General features: G+C 58.4%; 2 protein-coding genes across 2 annotated transcripts; one reads left to right on the top strand and one right to left on the bottom strand.

The window, feature by feature from the left end:
• The first annotated feature begins 3657 nt into the window (after nt 1-3657).
• Nucleotides 3658-4363, top strand: LOC114807609 (olfactory receptor 14J1-like). Its single transcript, XM_029053806.1, has 2 exons — nt 3658-4116; nt 4157-4363. Exons 1-2 carry the CDS (start codon nt 3658-3660, stop codon nt 4361-4363), a joined length of 666 nt encoding a protein of 221 aa, XP_028909639.1.
• A 442-nt stretch (nt 4364-4805) lies between these two features.
• LOC114807608 lies at nt 4806-16666 on the bottom strand. The gene is made up of 6 exons (XM_039910628.1): nt 16631-16666; nt 11550-11620; nt 7661-7755; nt 7176-7373; nt 6640-6786; nt 4806-4906 (listed from the first exon to the last, which is right to left on the bottom strand). The coding sequence occupies exons 1-6, from the start codon at nt 16664-16666 to the stop codon at nt 4806-4808; spliced, it is 648 nt and encodes a 215-aa protein (XP_039766562.1).
• Between the last annotated feature and the right edge of the window lie 50 nt (nt 16667-16716).

Here is a 16716-nt window from a genome sequence, read left to right as displayed (position 1 = left end):
GTGTCTGTGGAGCCCGGAGCTGTTTTGTCTTTTGCCTCCTAGCCTCCCTGTCCCTTAAAGAGCTGAGGGAGGGAGGGAGGATGGATGTCGGGTCCCCATTTAATACCAGAGGAACCTCGGACCGGAGAGGTTAAGTGACTTGCCCGGGGTCGAACAACAGACGAGCGGCAGAGCGGGAACCGGACTGCGAGCTCGCTGTGGGCAGGAATATGCCTGTTTGTTGTTACAGTGTACTCTCCCAAGCGTCCAGGACAGTGCTTCGCGCACGGTAAGCGCTCGGTAAATACGACCGAATGAATGAATGAGCCCCGGAATCCTGACTGTGAATAAATCCTTCCCGCAGTCCAAATATCATCCCAGCGGAGAGCAGCGTGGAAGTAATTCCGACTGCGTGTACTCAAACGATGGTATTTACTCACTGCCTATGCTGTGCATTCGTTCAATAGTATTTACTGAGCGCTTACTATGTGCAGAGCACTGAACTCAGCCCTCGGGAAAGCACAAAACGGACATGACTGCTCCCTCCGAGGAGCTTACCGTCTAGTGTAGTCCTCACTAAATGGCCGCGCCCTGATGACAGCGATGTAGGGGAATCAGAATGAATAATTCCGTTGCCGAATCGTGCGTTCCGAGCGCCCGGCGCAGTGCTCTGCACCTAGTAAGCGCTCGGTAAATACTACTGAATGAATAATTCAATCCGGCGAGCCCGATTTTTCACCGTGGGATTGGAAGCCGAGGCGGTCGGGGATGTGGGGGGAGGGGAGGATCTCCGTGGGAATGAGGACCAAGAAGAGGCCGATTTCGAGGAGCAAACTGCCCAATCAATCGATCCTATTTATTGAGCGCTTACTGCTTGCCGAGCACCGTACTAAAGGCTTGGGGGAGTCCAATATAACAGAGTCGGTGGGCAGGTTCCCAGCCCAGAAGGAGCTTACGGTCTCGAGGGGGAGACAGACAGCAGTCAATTAATCAAAGACATTTATCGAGCGCTTACTGCGCGCGGAACACTGTACTAAGTGCTTGGGAGAGGACACTCTAAGGGAGTTGGCAGACATGTTCCCTCCCCATCGGGGGGAGACAGGCATCCGTATAAATAAATTATGGCTCTATCCGTAGGCTCTGTAAGCCATCGCGTCCCAGCGGTTAGAACAGTGCCTGGCGCGTAGTAGGCGCTTAACAGATACCGTCATCATCATGTCAAGTCTTCATAGTCCTGCTTGGGAATTCTCATCTTTTGCTCGGACAGAGAAACGGCACGGCCTTGTCACTAGATCGCGGGCCCGGGAGTCGGGAGGACCTGAGTTCTAATCCCAGCTCTGCCAGTTGCTCGCTCTGTGACCTTGAGCGAGTCACTCCACTTCTTTGTGCCTCGGTGTCCTCAACTGTGAAACGGGGATACCCGTTCTCCCTCCCGCTTAGACCGCGAGCCCCATGCGGGGCAGGGACTGTGTCCGACCTACTCAACTTGGACCTACCCCAGGGTTTAGAAGAGCGTTCGACCCACATTAAGTGCCTAATAAATACCGCAAGAAACCCGGTGGGGGTGAGGTTGGTGTGAGGGAGGGAGGGAGGTTCCCCCTCGCCCCTGGGGAGCCGCTGCACCATCGCAGAGACACACGTAATAATCATGATGACGATGACGGTATTCGTTAAGCGCCTACTATGCGCCAAGCCCTGTTCTAAGCGCCGGGGGAGTTACAAGGTCATCAGGTTGTCCCGGGTAGGTCTGAATCTCCCTTTTACCGGTGAGGTAACTGAAGCGCAGAGAAGGTAAGTGGCTGGTCCGAGGTCACAGAGCCAACATGGGGCGGAGCGGGGGGATCAGAACCCCCACGGGTGCCGTCGGTGTGAAAAATTCCTCCTCTTCAGACCTGTATCCTCCTGGCCTCAGAGGGGACCCATATCGGGGGGGGGGGGGCTATGACAGCCAGAAGGGCCTCCCTGATGGGCTCGAGTCCCCACAAGATAATCACATTGGACCCCATCACACCGTCCCCAAGCCAGAGAAGGGCGGTTTCCCTGGAACTATCCACGATCCTCTCGGGCCTCATCGCCCCTCTCATCCCTCAGCCGCATCTTCCCCCGGGAAGCCCGTCCCCACAGACCCGATGTTGTGTAAAACCAAAATTGTTCCTTCGCCACCGGGCTCCCGGACGGACCCAGAGCTCGGAGGGAAGGACTCCCCGGTCGACCCGCCTTCGGGGGCCTCTGCGGACCTGCTCAGGACCCTCCCCTCCCCGCCTTGGGCTGGAACCGGCCGCGGGAGGGGCTCGGGACCCCGGGGACGAACCCCTCCTTCCTTCCTTCTGGGGGAAACTGAGGTAGAGCGCTACCCACCACCGTCCCAGCCTTTTCCGGATCGCCGCATCTTCTCTGGTGGCCGGCTTCCCGCTAGAGCCCCCCATCCGGAAAGGTAAGAATCTGTGCCCGTTGGGAATTCTGCTTAGAGCCATTCTCGTCGTGTGGAGCGGAAGAGGGCTACGGAAGAGGGCAGGGAGAGCTGGATCCTAGTCCCCCTGGCCTGCTGTGAGGCCTCGGCCAAGCCGCTCACCTTCTCTGGGCCACAGCTTCCTCGCTTGCACAACGGGGAGAAGTCGCGTCGACCAGCTCTCTTATAGTGCACCCTCTCAACTGCTTACTACGGTGCTCCGCACACAGTAAACGCTCAGAAAACATGATCGAGCGAGTCCCGCTCACCCTCCGAGGCCGTGCACGCCGTGCCGGACAGAAACCGTACCCCGTCTGGTTATTCTGCGTTGGCCCCGGAGCTCACACGGCGCCGGACTTAGAGGAAGCACTGCACGAACCCCACGCTTATCGTAAAGCACGCGGAAAAATGAAGAGGTGTCCAGACCGCGGTCCTTATTACTGTTAGAGGAAGGCAGGGGAAGAAGAGGAGCTGAAGACGGGAGGAAATAAGAACCGGCTTTGGTCCATCCAGCCCAGTGCTCCGACTCCACGGCTCCTGGGGGGGGGGGGGTCACGCGAAGTCATTCCTCGGTCAGATCTAGGGCCCATCCGGCCCAGTGTTTCTGCTCGTCCAACACACGGAGGCAGCGGGGTCTCGCGGGAAGAGGACAGGACGGGGATTCGAGGGTCTAATGTCTTCCTGGGCACGTCACGAAACCTCTCTGTCCCCGCTTCCTCATCTAGAAAACGGAGATGAGGATCCCTGCTCTTAGACCTTGAGCTCTGTGGAGGACAGAGACTGGATCCAATCAATCCTATATCTAACCTGGGGGTCAGGACAGCGCGTGAGTCCTCGTGAGTGCCTAGGAGATGATAAGGAAGAGGAGGAGGAGGAGAAAAAAGAGGAGGAAAAAGAGGAGGGAGAGGAGGAGGAGGAGGAGAACGACTGCCAAGATTGTTAACGGTGTGATGGGAGGAAGGGACACCCCCTTCAACCTCCAGAGCGAGGATGCACGGAGGAGAATTCTTTAAAAAAGGGAAGTGCCGGCAGTGATTTCTGCTTCTGGTGTTATTCCAGGGTTACGTGGACCACGTCCGTCACCGGCGTCCCTCTGCTCTCAGAGAGGAGCCATCTCGGATTCCACTGTCCCGAGTGCCTGGAAGAGGGAGCGCGGGGCTGACGGTGAGCGTCCCAGAGAGGTGCAGAAGGATTCCCGGAGCGCGGAAATTCATCCTCCAGAAGAAGAGATGGCCAACCGCACGGCGGTGAGGGGATTCCTCCTGCTGGGATTCTCGGAGGTCCGGGAGGTGCGGCCGGCCCAGGCCGCGCCGTTCCTCCCGGTCTACCCGGCGGGGAACCTCCTCGTCGTCGCCGTCCTCGACCGGCGCCTCCGCGCCCCCGTGTACTTCTTCCTCGGGCACCTGGCCCTCGTCGACCTCTGCCTCGTCTCCGTCACCGTCCCCAAATCCGTCCTCGACTCCCTGACCGACAAGAGATCCATCTCCTTCCCGGGCTGTGTCGCGCAAGTCTTCTTGGTGGTTTTCTGTGCCGGCACCGACGTGGCCCCGCTCACCGTGACGTCCCACGACCGCTACGCGGCCATCCGCCTCCCCCTGCGCTACGGGGTCATCGTGGACCGAGGGGCCTGCGGGAAGACGGCCGCGGCCTCCTGGCTCAGCCGCCACCTTCTCCCTGCCCTTCTGCGGGTCCGCCGTGATCCACCAGTTCTTCTGCGACGTCCCCCAGCTGGTAAAGCTCTCCGGTGTGAACGTCAGAGAACTAGGTGCCGTCATCTTCACGGCCTCCTCGGGCTTAGGGTGTTCGGCCACCATCGTGGTCCCGTACGCGCGCATCTTCGGGGCCGTGCCGAGGATGCCGGCCGCCGAGGGCCCCGAAGATGCGCGCGTACGCGACCACGATGGTGGCCGAACAACCCCCTCCTCTACGGCCTGAGGAACAGGACCATGAAGGTGGCCTCGGGGAGGGTTCTGGGAATGAATTTTTTGGAGTGAATTTCAAGAAAGGGGATTGAACATATTCACCTTTATTACCTACCGGTTGAGTGCACACTATGGGTCAAGAACTGCTCATCCATTCCATCATTCATTGAGCGCTTACTGTGTGAGGAGCACTAAAGTTCATTCATTCGGTTCTAGTTTTTGAGCACTTAGCGGGGAGGTACTAGTTAAATCAGGCCAAATACGGTCGCTGCCTCACCTGGGGCTCACAGTCCAAGTAGGAGAACGGGGTTGGAATCTCCATTTTGCAGTCGAGGAAGCGGAGGCGCGGGCAAGAGAAATGACTCACCCGAGGTCCCGCAGCAGGGGCACAGACGAGGCAGCGTGGGGCTGTTTGTGAAGCGCTTGCTCCGTGCTAAGTACCGGGGTAAGTACCATCAGAGCAGGCAGTCCCGTTCCCCGGGGGGCTCGCAGTCTGGGAGGGAGAGCGTGTCGTAGCCCAGGGAACCGAGGCAGAGGAAAGTCAAGTGACCACAGGCTAGTGGGAGAGCGCTGGGGGCGGTACAAGATAGCCAGCGGGGGGGGGGCTGAAGCAACAACAAGGGCCTGGGTTCCAATCCTGGCTCCGCCGCTTGCCTGCTGTGGGCCCTTGGGCGGGTCACTTTGTTGGGACTCAGTTTCCTCCTCCTGGGGATTTACACTGGGGAAGCGGGCTTGGGAGTCAGAGGTCATGGGTTCTAATCCCCGCTCCGCCGCTTGTCAGCTGTGCGACTTGGAGCGAGGCACTTCACTTCTCTGGGCCTCAGCTACCTCCTCTAGAAAATGGGGGATCAAGAACGTGAGCCTCACCTTGTATCCCCTCCAGCGCTTAGAACAGTGCTTTGTACATAGTAAACGCTTAACGGAGGCCATCATTATTAGTTAATGCCTGTTCTTCCTCCCACTTGGTGCCGGAGTCCCACGTGGGAGAGAGGCTGTGTCCGACCCCATCACCTGCTCTCTACCCCAGCACTTAGCACAGTGCTAGGCAGCTCGTAAGCACTCGAACACACGCTTCAACCCGGCTCCCACCCAGTCCCTGCTCTTGCCAGGAGCGACGGTTTAAGAGGGAGGGAGCCTAACGACAGCTTCCCATTTTACGGTTGTTGGCGGGGGGGAAGACAGACCCAAATGAATTAAGTGACCCAAGGGCACGCAACGGGCAGGAGGCAAAGTAAGGGAAGTGAGCCGGGTCCCCCCCGAGTGCCACGCTGTGATTAACCAAGCGCTTAGCGCACGGTGAGCGCTTGATCCTTCCGGGGCCAGCGTCTAGGGCAGACAGCCTGCTCCCCTTGAGTCTTCCATCCAGCCCGGACCAGACCCTCTCTCCCGGGCCCCCAGCCCAGCTGGCTCCTGCAGGGCCCACACAGCCGGGGCCTCAGCCTGAGGGGCCGTCAACTGGCCGTGGCTCCACGCCCACCTCTGCCCCCCATCACCGGAGGACGGACGCGTGCTAAGAGGAACAGGTGTTTTATTCGAAGTCAAACACTGATCAGACACAGCCGGGCTCCGTCCCGACGACGGGGAAAAAAGACAGCAAGTGTAGGGGAGGGTGGGGGTCCAGTGGGAGCAGATCAGGGGTTGCACGGGGAGGGGAAGAAATAAGACAGAGAAGCACGGACAGGCCTGTCCCACGAGTCAGACAATGCTGTTTTTGGAGGGGAGAGATTTTCAGCCACCTTTCTGACACTGGGGTGTCCCGTCCTACTTTAGCCCCCTGCCCGCCCCGGCCTCTCCTCCAAGGAGTCCATCACGGACACAGACACACACACACTCACACGCAGATGGGACCCGATCACCTGCTACCCTGCTCTGATCCCCCCCCTCCGTCCAGGCCACCGCTCCGTCCAGGAGGGAGGGCCCGGTAGGGCGGAGGCGGGCGGCGGGCCAGGGGTTCCGCAGACCGGGCCGTGGGCGGGGTTCAGCCCGTCTATAGAATCGAGGGCCCCGGGCTCGGCCCAGGCCCACGGTCGGGTCGCAGAGAGGCAGAGACCCCCCCGCCCGGCGGCCCGCCCCGTCCTCGACCAGCCTCCCTGCTGCGAGCGGGGCGGCCTCCCCTACCTTACCCCCACACTGGCACCGAGGGTGGCATGCACACATCCTCCCTGCCCAGAGATGGTCTCTCGGAGGAGCGGCCGAACCCTAAGTGGCTCGAGAGATTTGGCCCCAAAGCAAAACGGCATTGTCTGCAGGAGGAGGGAAGGGGAACAGAGGAAGCTTCAAGGGGGGGGCACCGGGGAGGGCGGCGATGGGGGGGGGGGTGACATCCCATCCAGATAGTCTGGGTGGTGCAGGGCCCGTGGTCCTGGCGAGCTGGATGGGCGACGAGCCGTCCGCCTCTCCTCCCGTCTGCCCGTCGCCGCTTGGTTCTGCCCTCACCTAGGGATGCAAGTAACCGGGGCCTGAGCGGGCGTGTGCCAGCCAGGGTGGGGAGCAGGAACACGATGGGGGCGAGGTCTACCCTGGGTGGAGATGCCAGCGAAGCCGCCGGCGACTGGGAGAAGCAGCCTGGACTAGCGGAGAGAGCAGGGGCCTACCGAGTCTGAAGCGCCCGGCCCTGCCCCTTGCCTGCCGTGTGACCTCGGGAGAGTCACTTCACTGGGCCTTAGTTACTCAACGCTCAATAAATACTCCTGAATCATCTGCAAAATGGGGATTAAAGAGTGGGAGCGGGACCGCCTCCCACCGGATTAACGGGGAGCTGCCCCAGCGCTTCGAACGCTGTTTAGCACCTGAGCTTAATGAGCACCGTGACGAGCGGTACTCACCGTAGCTGTCCGCATCTCCTCTGGGGATGGTGGAAGTTGAGCAGCGTCCATCCCGGGGGCAGGGGCCGCTAGCCTGGCCGCTGAGGACAAGTCCGGGCGTCCGAGAGGCGTCCGCGTGAGAGGCTCCATCGCTCTCCCCCACTGCGCCAGCTGAGGACCCGCTGAACCGACAGTCCGCTCCGGTGAGATGTCTAGAGTCTAAGAGCAGGGGGAATAATAATAATAATAACACTTTATGTACAAAGCACATACAAGGTGATCAGGTCGTCCCACAGACTAAATCCCCATTTTACAGAGGAGGGAACTGAGACCCAGAGAAGGTTAGCGACCGGCCCAAAGTCACCCAGCTGACAGGCGGCAGATCCGGGATTAGAACCCACGCCCTCTGACTCCCCAGCCCGGGCTCTTTCCACTGGGCCACGCTGCTCCTCTAGACCGGCTGAGTCCAGATCAGTGCTCCCACGGCTCCTGGAGAGTGCTCTCACCTCGTCCCCGACCAAGGCCCCAGCAGGACAGCTCACGCTCGCGAGGATGGAGGGGAGCGGAAAAAGGATCGCGCAGCCCGAGGCTGATACAGGACCTGTAGGGGAAGTTAAAATAAATAAATGAGAGAGCGAGAGAGAGAGAGGAAAAATTAGAGAAAAAGGAAAATGGGGGGGAAAAAAAAAAAAAAAAAGAGTAGAGAGATAGTGAATAGGTTTGAGTTCCCTGAAGGCCGAGCTCGTCCCCATCCCCAAAGGGTCTCACCTGGAAGGCAGAGCGGCTCCCACGTCTCCAGGATGCTCGGGCCGGGGGCGAGCAGGGAGCCGGGTGGGCTCAGGCTCCTCTTCGACTGATGGCCCGGCCCCCCGGGATGTCAGAAGCCCCCCGGCCCCGAGGCCAGACACCGAGACAACGCCGGGACCCAGGCGGGCAACGGCGCCGCCGACCTAGATTCGGTCAATCTTATTTAATGAACACTTACCTTGTGCAGAGCACTGTACTGAGCGCTCCGGGGAAGAGTACAGAGTCGGGAGAGATGCGCACACAAGATAATGGGATTTGTTAAGCACTTACTACCTACCGAGCACTGAGGTAGATACAAGGTAACCTTCATTCAATACTATTTAACGAGCGCTTGCTATGTGGAGAGCACTGTACCGAGCACTTGGAGAGTACAATCAAGGAACAGATAGAGACCATCCCTGCCCAATGACGGGCTCACAGTCCAACCACGTTGTCCCACGTGGGGCTCCAACTCCTAATCCCCATTTTACAGACGAGGTAACCGCGGCACGGAGAAGTGAAGGGACTCGTCCAAGGCCACGCATCCGATTTACAGTGTAGAGGGGGAGACAGACATTAGTCAAGCGACGGTACTGGAGCGCTTGATGTGCGCGGGGCGAGAAAAATAAGCATTTGCGAGAGAGTCCAGGGTAAAAATTGGTACCAACAGCCCTTGCCCACGACGGGCTTACCACCTAGAGCGCAGGTTTCAAGTGACACAGACTGGATGTGGGAGGCGAGGGGGGGACCATTTGTTAAACGCTTACCACGTGCCAAGCGCTGGGATAAATACGACTTCATCAGGTGAGACACAGTCCCTGTCCCGTGTGAACTCACATTCTTAATCCCCTTTTTTTTTTTTTTTTTTTTAAAACACAGATGAGGTGGCGGAAGCACAGAGGAGTGACTTGACCAAGGTCACACAGCAGACACGGGATTCGAACCTGGGTCCACCCGACGACGAGGCCACACTGCTGCCCATCACCATCCCTGAAGGAGACACACACCCCTTAGGCCAGAAGCGAGCAACCGGCAGCCTCGGCCCAGCAACGCGGTGGTGAGCGAAATGTGGATTTTTCCAAGTGAGCAATCCCTGCCCTCAGGGGGCTTTCAATCTATCAGCCCTCGAGGGGGGCACACAGCTGGAGACATAGCAACCCTCTTATTTCACCGTTTCACGACTGAATTTCACAAGGACCTTGCCCCTCGGGTGGCAAGATGCCCACCGACGCCTTCTCCTTGTCCCTGCCCTCCCGGGAGCTCACAGACTCACACAGAGGGCCCGACACAGAGATTTCGACTCTCCGCTCAAGGGGCGTCCATCGCCCTGCCCTGGGGTGGGCTCACAGCCTCAGACACGATGCCCCGGACCCTGCCCTCGGGTGGGTTCACAATCTCAGACGACCACGGCCGGGGGAAGGCGGGACCCAGACCAGTTAATACGTGCCACGATGGCGTGGCAGGCCAACGTACTAGACGCCTCCCCGCCCCGACTCTAAAGCCACTGTAGGCCCCCCTCTTTCACCCAAGACTCCATTTGGGCACGCTAGAGTTTGGGCACAGGGCGTCTAGTTCATTCCCGTGAGGAACGGGCATTTTAAGTGGTACAAACAGAGCGGCCGAGAGAAGGCAACGGGGATTCCAGGGAATGTAAGGACCAGGTGGATGGGAGAGGATTCGGGTGCTCTGTGCCACACCCTGTACTAAGCGCTGGGGTAGATACCAAGTTGACCAGACCATGCCCCACCTGGGGCTCGCTCACCCTCTAAGCGGGGAGGGAGCCCAGGCCCTGATTGCCCATTTCTCAGCTGAAGAAACGGAGGCACAGACCCTCACCGACTCACCCGAGCGGCGGAACGAGGATTAGAACCCAGGGCTTTTGAGTCCCGGGCTCTTTCCACTACGGCAAGTCACCTCCTTGGCTATTGCAGGTGGCAGCCTTCGTTCATTCGATCCTATTTACTGAGCGCAGAGCACTGTACTAAGCACTGGGAAAGTACAATTCAGCAACGGGGATAATCCCTGCCCACAGTGGGGTCACAAATCTAGAAGGGGGGGAAGAAAGAAGAGGATTATCTGGCCCAGCACCCTCAGCGGTACCAATAAACCATGTTTTTTGGGCACCATGGGTACGAGGAACCCTGAAGTGGTCCCTTCTCGGCATAGCCCACAGCTGGCCCATACCCAAGGGCCCTCAGCGGGGCCAGTGGACTATTTGTGGGCCACTGGCCTTCTCCTCTACCCGGCACCTTCACCTCAGACCCCGTTCTTGCAACTTTACAACGCCGGAGTTGAAGCCGTAGAAGAGAACTCGACTCCTCTGCGGCACCTTTAAATAAAAACGGCGGTATTCGAGGGCCGAAGCGCTGTATTAACCGCTTGAGAGAGGGTACAGGGATAACGGTGAGCATTATGCTAAACACTGGGGTAGATGCAAGGTGGTCACGTCCCACGGTTTATATAGGAGGGAGAACATTTTACGGAGAGGGTAACCGAAGCACAGAGAAGTGAAGCCACTTGCCCGAGGTCACGGAGCGGGCCAGAGGCAGAGCTGGGATTAGAACCCGGGTCCTTCTGACTTCCAGGCCCGGGTCCGATCCCTCTTTGAGTCGCTTGGGTCCTCGCCCATCGCTGCAGCTCATCTGGGGGTTAAGCAGAAATTATGGAATACAACCCCTGCCTTCAAAAGGCTTACAGCCTAGCGGGAGAGAGAGGGCGGCAAAGAAGTCAGTGTGATGGACAATTAAATCCGCACATGATGGTCGTCGTTATTGGTGAACTCGACCCACAGGTGAGGAACTGACCAAGAGTCATTCGTTCAACCGTATTTCTTAAGCACTTACTGTGTGCAGAACACCTGGGCAAAGCCCCACCGGACCATAATCGGTCTCCAAGCCCACGCGACTCCTGTTCGTCGTGTTTTTATGGTGGTTGCTCGTGGTGGTATTTTTTTTAATTCTGTTCTTCCTCCTCTTTGCTTCTTGCGTTACAGAGACTTAAAAAAACTCCCAGATGTCCTCTCTTCTTGATGGCAATATGGTAGGGTGGCTCTTCTTTGGCAGCTGACGCTCTGTTTTCTTCTGGGATCTAGTGTCGTCTGAAGCTTTGAATAGGGAGCTCACACAAACACACACAAAGACAGAGACGGTGGACGCGCCCGGCCCCTCACAAACCACATGCCCCACGTGTCCTTCACTGAGTCGGTCGTCTTGCCCTCCCTCTCCTCCTGGTCCGGCGATCAGCCTCGTCAAGATCCACCCTCCTCCCCGTGCGACTCCCACCGCGTCGGCCCACCCTTCCCAACCCTCTTCTCCCACCCAAGCCCACCCGCTTCCGAAGCGCGGCACCGTCATCGCTAACAGGTCGGTAGCCCCCGGCGCGGCCCCCCACCCGCCACCCGCAAGCCAATCTCATCAAAAAACACCGACGTGAGCGTCAGGCCTCTCCCCTCCAGCCCAACTCATTAATCCTCACGCGGATTTCTGAAGGGTCATCAGCCCTCATCGTCATCCTTTTCATCATCAGTACGACGGGCGTCAATCACATCAACCCCAAAAAAGAAAGAGGAACCGGGGAAGGCCGACCCGAGCAGCCGGGCCGCAGACTCACCGGGCCGCAGACGGCCACGCTCCGTCTCCTTCCCACGGTGGACCAAACGAGAGTGGCCTCTCTCCCCGGGCCTTTTATAGGACCAGGGAGCTTCCAGAAATTTCTGGGACCTTAAAGAGGCGGTGACCTTTTAATTTTTCCCCCTTTGCAGCACCTGGGGAAGAAAAAAAGCTCCCCGGCAGGGCCGGAGAGACAGGGATGGCAGGTGTGGGGCATGAGAGGTGATTGGCAGCACTTCACGCACAGGCAGCAACCGGGGTGGTGCTCTGTACGAAGTAGGCACCCAGTAATCATAATAATTCATTCAATAGTATTTATTGAGCCCTTACTATGTGCAGAGCACTGTATTAAGCGCTTGGAATGGACAAATCGGCAACAGATAGAGACAGTCCCTGCCCACTGACGGGCTTAGAGTCTAATCGGGGGAGACGGACGGACAAGAACGATAGCAATGAATAGAATGAAGGGGATGAACATCTCATTAAAACAATAGCAATAAATAGAATGAAGGGGAGGGACCATCTCATTAAAACAGTAGCAATAAATAGAATCGAGGGGATGGACATCTCATTAACAAAATAAATAGGGTAATAAAAATCTATACGAATGAGCGGACGAGCGCAGTGCTGAAGGGAGGGGAAGGGAGACGGGGAGGAGCAGAGGGAAAGGGGGGGAAAATAATGTTGGTATTTGTTAAGCGCTTACTAGGTGCCGAGCACTGTTCTAAGCGCTGGGGGGGATAGAGGGTAATAATAATAATAATAATAATAATAATGGGATTTGTTAAGCGCTTACTAGGTGCCGAGCACTGTTCTAAGCGCTGGGGGAGATAGAGGGTAATAATAATAATAATGTTGGGATTTCTTAAGCGCTTTCTAGGTGCCGAGCACTGTTCTAAGCGCTGGGGGAGATAGAGGGTAATAATAATAATAATAATAATAATAATGCTGGGATTTGTTAAGCGCTTACTAGGTGCCGAGCACTGTTCGAAGCGCTGGGGGAGGTAGAGGGTAATAATACTAATAACGTTGGTGTTTGTTAAGCACTTATTATGTGCCGAGCACTGTTCGAAGCGCTGGGGGAGATAGAGGGTAGTAATAATAATGACAATGTTGGGATTTGTTAAGCGCTTACTAGGTGCTGAGCACTTTTCTAAGCGCTGGGGGAGATCCAGGGTCATCGGGTGGTCCCACGTGAGGCTCACGGTCTTCATCCCCGTTTTCCAGAGGAGGGAACTGAGGCCCAGAGAAGCGAAGCGACTGGCCCACAGTGACACAGCTGACTCGTGGCAGAGCCGGGATTCGCACCCATGACCTCTGACTCCCAAGCCCTGCGTGACTTTGGGCCAGTCACTTCGCTTCTCTGGGCCTCAGTTCCCTCCTCTGGAAAATGGGACTGAAGCCGGTAAGCGCCATGTGGGACAACCCCATTACCTTGGATCCCCCCCCAGCGCTTAGAACAGTGCTGGGCACAGAATAAGTGCTTAACAAATATCGTTATCATTCTATATTATTATATTATTGTAGAGAAGCAGCGTGGCTCACTGGAAAGAGCCCGGCCTTGGTAGGCAGAGGACGTGGGTTCTAATCCCGGCTCCGCCGCTTGCCAGCTGGGCGACCTTGGGCCAGTCACTTCACCTGTCTGGGCCTCAGTTCCCTCCTCCGGAAAATGGGGATGAAGGCTGCGAGCCCCACGTGGGACGTCCTGCTCACCTTGTATCGACCCCAGCGCTTAGAACAGTGCTTGGCACATAGTAAGCGCTTAACAAATACCGCCATTTGTATTTATTTTTTATTTACTCTTATTGCCCCTTTATAATTCAGGGGACCGATCCCCCGGGGACACTTGTTTTGTTTCGCCGTCCGTCTCCCCCGTTTAGACTGTGAGCCCGTCATGGGGCAGGGATGGTCTCTCCCTGCTGCCCAATCGCACATTCCAAGCGCTCAGTACAGGGCTCTGCACCCAGTCAGCGCTCAATCGATACGATTGAACGGATGAATGAAATCCAAGCGCTCAGCACAGGGCTCTGCACCCAGTCAGCGCTCAATCGATACGATCGAATGAACGGATGAATGAAATCCAAGCGCTCAGCACAGGGCTCTGCACCCAGTCAGCGCTCAATCGATACGATTGAACGGATGAATGAAATCCAAGCGCTCAGCACAGGGCTCTGCACCCAGTCAGCGCTCAATCGACAGGATCGATTGAATGAATGAAAATTATAGAGCGCCATCTTATCCCTCCTTACATCAATCTGGCTTTTCTCATCCTTTAATGGATGTGTAGACGGGTTCCATGGTATTTTAGCGTTCTGGGGGCTTGCCGAAAACAAAAAAGTAGACCGGGCCCACGTCTCATTCATGCGATCGTATTTAGTGAGCGCTTACTGTGCGCGGAGCGCTGTGCTAAGCGCTCGGAAGGGACAGTTGGGCAACGGATTGCCCGATTGTCCGCCTGCCTCCCCCGATGAATGTAATGTTGGTATGTGTTGAGCGCTCACTATGTGCCGAGCACTGTACTAAGCGCCGGAGCAGATACAGTAGTCCCACCTGAGGCTCCCAGTTAACCCCCGTTTTCCAGATGAGGTCACTGAGGCACCGAGAAGTGAAGTGACTTGCCCCAAGCCGGGATTCGAACCCATGATTAGACCGGGAGCCCGTCCAAGGGCAGAGACCGTCCCTATCAATTAATGTTGGTATCGGTTCAGCGCTTCCTACGTGCCGAGCGCGCTGTTCTAAGCGCTGGGGGAGATCCAGGGTCCTCGGGTGGTCCCCCGTGAGGCTCCCAGTTCAGCCCCATTTGACAGATGAGGGGACTGAGGCCCGGAGAAGTGAAGTGACTCGCCCGCGGTCACGCCGCTGACGACGGGCAGAGCCGGGATTCGACCTCCTGACCTTTGACTCCCAAGCCCGCGCTCTCTATCCCGTGCTATCTGTTACCCATCTGTCCGGTCCAAGCGCTTAGTCCAGTGCTCTGCCCCTAGTAAGCGCTCAATAAATACCGTGGAATGAATGAATGAATGAATGAACGAACGGATAAGGACCATCCCCGCCCGGTGTGACGGGATGACGGTCAAATCGGGGGAGACGGACGGACAAAGACAAGACGACAGGATCAACGTAAAGAGAATGGAGGGGGTGGACGCCTCACTGAGCGAAGAAATTCATAAATAATAAATAATAAGGAGAAATAAATAATAATGGAGAGGGCGATACATCCTCTTATCCAAAGGAGCCGAGCGCAGCGCGCTCAGTGGAAAGAGCCTGGGCTTGAGAGTCGGAGGTCATGGGTTCGAATCCCCGGCTCCGCCACTTGGCGGCTGGGCGACTGCGGGCGAGTCACTTCGCTTCTCTGGGCCTCGGCGACCTCATCCGGGAAATGGGGATCGACGGTGAGCCTCACGCGGGACGACCCCATGACCCTGTGCCTCCCCCGGCGCTTAGGACGGTGCTCTGCACCTAGTAAGCGCCTAACGTTAAGGGAGAAGGGGAGCGGAGCAGGGAACGTATCCCGTCGTCCCGTCTTCACCTCGCCCTGTTGCCGGGATCGTTTTATTCCCGCAAACGTTCAGCCCATGCGTCCCCCCCACTCCTCGAAACCCCCCTCCTCAATCAACGGGCTCTATGGAGCGCCTCCGGGGTCCGGGCTCCGTACTGGACGCTTGGGAGGCCGCAGTTCCCCTCTTCCCACTCCCTTTGGCGTCGCCCTGCTTCCCCGCGGACCCGGAGCGCGTCGTGGGGCGGGGACGGTCTCCGAGCGCTCAGTCCAGTGCCCTGCGCGCAGTCGGCGCCCAGTAAATACGAGGGAAGGGATGAACGTTCATCGCCCTTTCCCGGCCCTCCCGCCACTTCCGTCCCCCTCTATCGTCTATCGATTTGTTCGGCTGGGTTCCGATCCCGCTTGCCAGCTGGGTGACATTGGGCGAGTCACTTCTCTGGGCCTCGGTGACCTCATCTGGAAAATGGGGATGAAGACCGGGAGCCCCTCGTGGGACAACCTGATGACCTTGTAGCACGCTGCACGTAGTAAGCACTCAGATACCACCATTTCTATTATTATTATTATTATTATTATTCTCATTAGAGGGCCATTCTCCCCAGCTACTCCCCAGCTAGGCCCGGCTCTCCCTCCCGGCCCCGCCTTCCAAAACTTCCTCTCCACTCTCCCTTCCCGGCCAAACTTTCCGACTCCGGTTCTCCCCGTGCCCAACCCCCTCCCACCCACCCCCCCCCCCGCCATTTCCACCTTCTCCGGGAAAACTTCCCCTTTTCTTAATTCCCGGCACCGAGAGGCAGCGAGGCCTAGCGGGGAGAGCCTGCGAGTCGGAAGGACCCGGGTTCTAATCCCGGCCCCGCCCGGGCCGTGACCGCGGGCGAGCCGCTTCACTTCTCCGCGCCTCAGTTACCCCGGGTGGGCCGGGGCCCGGGTCCGGACCGGTTAACGCGGAGCCGCCCCGGGGCTCGGCGCCCGGCGCGCGCTGAGCGCCGAATAAATCAGATTTTAAAAAATAAACCTCAGGGCGAAGCCGCCGTAGCTCTTGGGCGCCTACGCTGATTCCGCCCGCTCACTTATATACCCGGCCATCTATTGGGATATCTCATCCCGCTACATTTCCCGTGTTCTCCCCGTCGACGCTCCCGCTCCTCCCTCCCTCTCCCTTCGGCGTGGCTCGGCGGAACGAGCCCGGGCTCGGGAGTCGGAGGCCGTGGGTTCAAATCCCGGATCCGCCCCTCGGCGGCCGTGGGCCTCGGGGCCGGTCACTTCTCCGGGCCCCGGTGACCTCGTCCGTCGGACGGGGACGAAGCCGGCGAGCCCCACGTGGGACCACCCGACGACCCCGCGTCCTCCCCGGCGCCCGGCACGGAGTAGGCGCCTAACGCACGGCATCCCCCCTCCTCCTGGGGGGTGCGGACCGTCCCCTTCCCCCGTCGGCCGCTCGCGGCCGCACCCCGGGTCTCCCGGGACGGACCCCCCCCCCCCGGCCCGTCGGGCAGCGGCCGCGTAAGGCGGCCGGGGCCCGGCCCCGTTCGCCCCCGCCCACCCCGGGCCCCCCTCGGCCCCGCGCGCGGAATGAACACCACCGCGGACGCTCCGGTCGCCGTCACCGCCGTCGTCATTTTTAATGGGAACGATAACGAGGCCCGGGGGGGGGGGGGGGGACCGGGGC

The sequence above is a fragment of the Ornithorhynchus anatinus genome, chromosome X3 (genome assembly GCF_004115215.2).
Source record: "Ornithorhynchus anatinus isolate Pmale09 chromosome X3, mOrnAna1.pri.v4, whole genome shotgun sequence".
In the NCBI taxonomy this organism is placed as follows: Eukaryota; Metazoa; Chordata; class Mammalia; order Monotremata; family Ornithorhynchidae; genus Ornithorhynchus; species Ornithorhynchus anatinus.
Note: the sequence above shows the minus strand (reverse complement) of the source record. Positions and strands in the feature narration are given on the sequence as shown.

What these genes read in the sequence shown, in the direction of transcription:
- LOC114807609 (XM_029053806.1), top strand. Translation starts at nt 3,658, where the DNA reads ATGGCCAACCGCACGGCGGTGAGGGGATTCCTCCTGCTGGGATTCTCG. An exon ending in TTCTCCCTGCCCTTCTGCGG is followed by an intron (nt 4,117 to 4,156) that starts GTCCGCCGTGAT and finishes GACGTCCCCCAG; the next exon opens with CTGGTAAAGCTCTCCGGTGT.
- LOC114807608 (XM_039910628.1), bottom strand. Translation starts at nt 16,666, where the DNA reads ATGACGACGGCGGTGACGGCGACCGGAGCGTCCGCG. An exon ending in CGGCGACCGGAGCGTCCGCG is followed by an intron (nt 11,621 to 16,630) that starts GTGGTGTTCATT and finishes GTCCTATAAAAG; the next exon opens with GCCCGGGGAGAGAGGCCACT. An exon ending in AGGAGATGCGGACAGCTACG is followed by an intron (nt 6,787 to 7,175) that starts GTGAGTACCGCT and finishes TTGCATCCCTAG; the next exon opens with GTGAGGGCAGAACCAAGCGG.